The sequence below is a fragment of the Ranitomeya imitator genome, chromosome 1 (genome assembly GCF_032444005.1).
Source record: "Ranitomeya imitator isolate aRanImi1 chromosome 1, aRanImi1.pri, whole genome shotgun sequence".
Classification (NCBI taxonomy): Eukaryota; Metazoa; Chordata; class Amphibia; order Anura; family Dendrobatidae; genus Ranitomeya; species Ranitomeya imitator.
Genome location: NC_091282.1, coordinates 701,057,384 through 701,059,732, shown reverse-complemented (window position 1 = coordinate 701,059,732; position 2,349 = coordinate 701,057,384). Strand labels below are relative to the sequence as shown.

The 2,349-nt window shown below is 42.4% G+C and overlaps 1 protein-coding gene across 1 annotated transcript; it reads right to left on the bottom strand.

The window, feature by feature from the left end:
* Positions 1-903: 903 nt before the first annotated feature.
* Positions 904-2,085, bottom strand: LOC138658046 (uncharacterized). Its single transcript, XM_069745619.1, has one exon. It carries the CDS (start codon positions 2,083-2,085, stop codon positions 904-906), a length of 1,182 nt encoding a protein of 393 aa, XP_069601720.1.
* Between the last annotated feature and the right edge of the window lie 264 nt (positions 2,086-2,349).

Sequence of the window (2,349 nt, the reverse complement as noted above, 5' to 3'; positions counted from 1 at the left end):
GCGTATATGCGTCGTGAAATTCGGTGCCAATTCGACCAGTGACGCATATGCTGTGTCACAGAATGATCGCGTCCATTTAGATCGGGTGAAAGGGTTAACTCCCATTACACCCGATCTGCAGTGTCAGGGGGAGTGGTAGTTTAGCCTGGGGGGGTGCATTTTTTAGAATGGTGTCACTTTTGGGTATTTCAGCCATATAGACCCCTCAAACTGACTTCAAATCTGAGGTGGTCCCTAAAAAAATTGGTTTTGTAAATTTCATTCTAAAAATGAGTAATCGCTGGTCAAATTTGAACCCTTATATGTTCCTAGCAACACAAAAAAAATTGTTTCCAAAATTGTGCTGATGTAAAGTTGACGTGTGGGAAATGTTATTTATTTTGTGTCACATAACTCTCTGGTTTAACAAAATAAAAATTCAAAATGTGAAAATTGAGAAATTTATCGAAATTTTTTAAAAATTTTCATTTTTATCACACATAAACGCAAAATTTATTGACCTAAATTTACCACTAACATGAAGCCCAATATGTCACGAAAAAACAAAATCAGAACCGCTAGGATCCGTTGAAGCGTTCCAGAGTTATTACCTCATAATGGGACACTGGTCAGAATTGCAAAAAACGGCAAGGTCTTTAAGGTAAAAATAGGCTGGGACACGAAGGGGTTAATGTTTAGGTAGGTGTTTAGATTTGTATGTATGTGAGTATGTATTTGTATATGTAGGTATCTGTGTAGATTTCAATGTTGATGTATATGGATGTATCAGTAGACATAGGAATACATGTATGTATATACGGGCCCTTACTCCAGAAAGAATGAGAAACAAAGCTTTTTCAAAGTAAAACAAACAGTTTATTAGACAGATCAGTGCAACAGTGTATAAATGTCAGTAGTAGCCCACTATAAGTTCTGATCCTGCCAAGTAACAGCACCAGGACCGTTAAAATATTGGCAGTAGTTGTCTCGGCAGGTCTTCGCATCGTGGGTGTTTCGGCCAGGTAACAATGGTTGAAGGCCTGCAATTGCGGGATCATTTGCGCGCCATTCACCGAGCTGCACTTCCCCATTTAATAGGCCCACAGAGTCCATGAATCCAGGAGGACTATACGCCAAAGCATCGCGACGGCGAAGGAAGTTGTGAAGCACACAACAAGCCAAAACAACAGAGTCTATTGATTCAAGCTTCATGTTAATAGGCGTGTGGAAAACTCTGAAGCGATTGGCCATGATACCGAAGGCATTTTCTACAACCCGACGTGCCCTTGACAAACGGTAATTGAAAATTCTTCTTTCCTCTGTTAGATTTTTTTGGGGGAACGGTTTGATAAGATTGGGATGAAGCGGGAAGGCCTCATCACCGACAAAAACAAAATTAAGGTTGCCTCTAGTCTCGGAGTTGGGAGGCAAGTGAAGGTCATAGTTGTTCAAAAGCTCTCCAAAGAGTGTGTGCTCTAAAACGCCACCATCGGAAACCCTTCCATTCATGCCAACATCTACATTTATAAATTCATAATTCGCGTTAACAAGGGCCATCAGGATGATGCTGAAATAGCCCTTATAATTAAAGAAGTAGGATCCGCTGTTCGGTGGTTGAGTGATCCGGACATGTTTCCCGTCCAAAGCCCCACCACAGTTTGGGAACTGCCAAAGCTGCTCAAAATCGGAGGCAATCTTTTTCCATTCCTCCTCCGTGTTGGGAAACTGCATGTAGCTACGTAGACTGTGGAAAATCGCATCACATGTCTCTGGAATTAGAACGCTGAGCAGGGTCCTTGATATGGCTGAAGAAAAATGCAAGTCTTGCAGCGAGCGCCCGGTGGCCAGGAATCGCAGCGTGACTGCCAATCTTTCATCGGCCGGGATGGCAGCACGCATCACTGTATCCTTCCGTTGAATCAGTGGAGTAATTCTTTCCAGTAAATGTTTGAAGGATTCCTCAGACATCCGCAGATAGTTGCGGAAATCATGAGGATTGTTATCCTGAAGCTCTCTTACAAGTTGCATGTGGGACAAATCAGACCTCTTCTGCAGCCAATCTCTGGTCCACATGCGACGCTTTCGTTTAGAACGCCTCTCTTGCATCCGGGCCTCATCTTGACGCCGAGCTTCCTCAACCAGCAATGCAGCAAACACAACAGCACACTGCGCATTGTTCATGATGCTGCACACTGAAACACATAAAAGAAAAAGAAGATAAATTAAATAAATAAAAAAAAAATTCAATTACGTTACCATGCATTACAGAAAAGACCCCCTAAAATATCAGCCCGTGTAAAAGTATATCTACACAGATAGCAGACAAGCCCTCACTCCATCCCTCCACAGCAATGATAGCAGGAAATTATC

What these genes read in the sequence shown, in the direction of transcription:
- LOC138658046 (XM_069745619.1), bottom strand. Translation starts at nt 2,085, where the DNA reads ATGCAAGAGAGGCGTTCTAAACGAAAGCGTCGCATGTGGACCAGAGAT.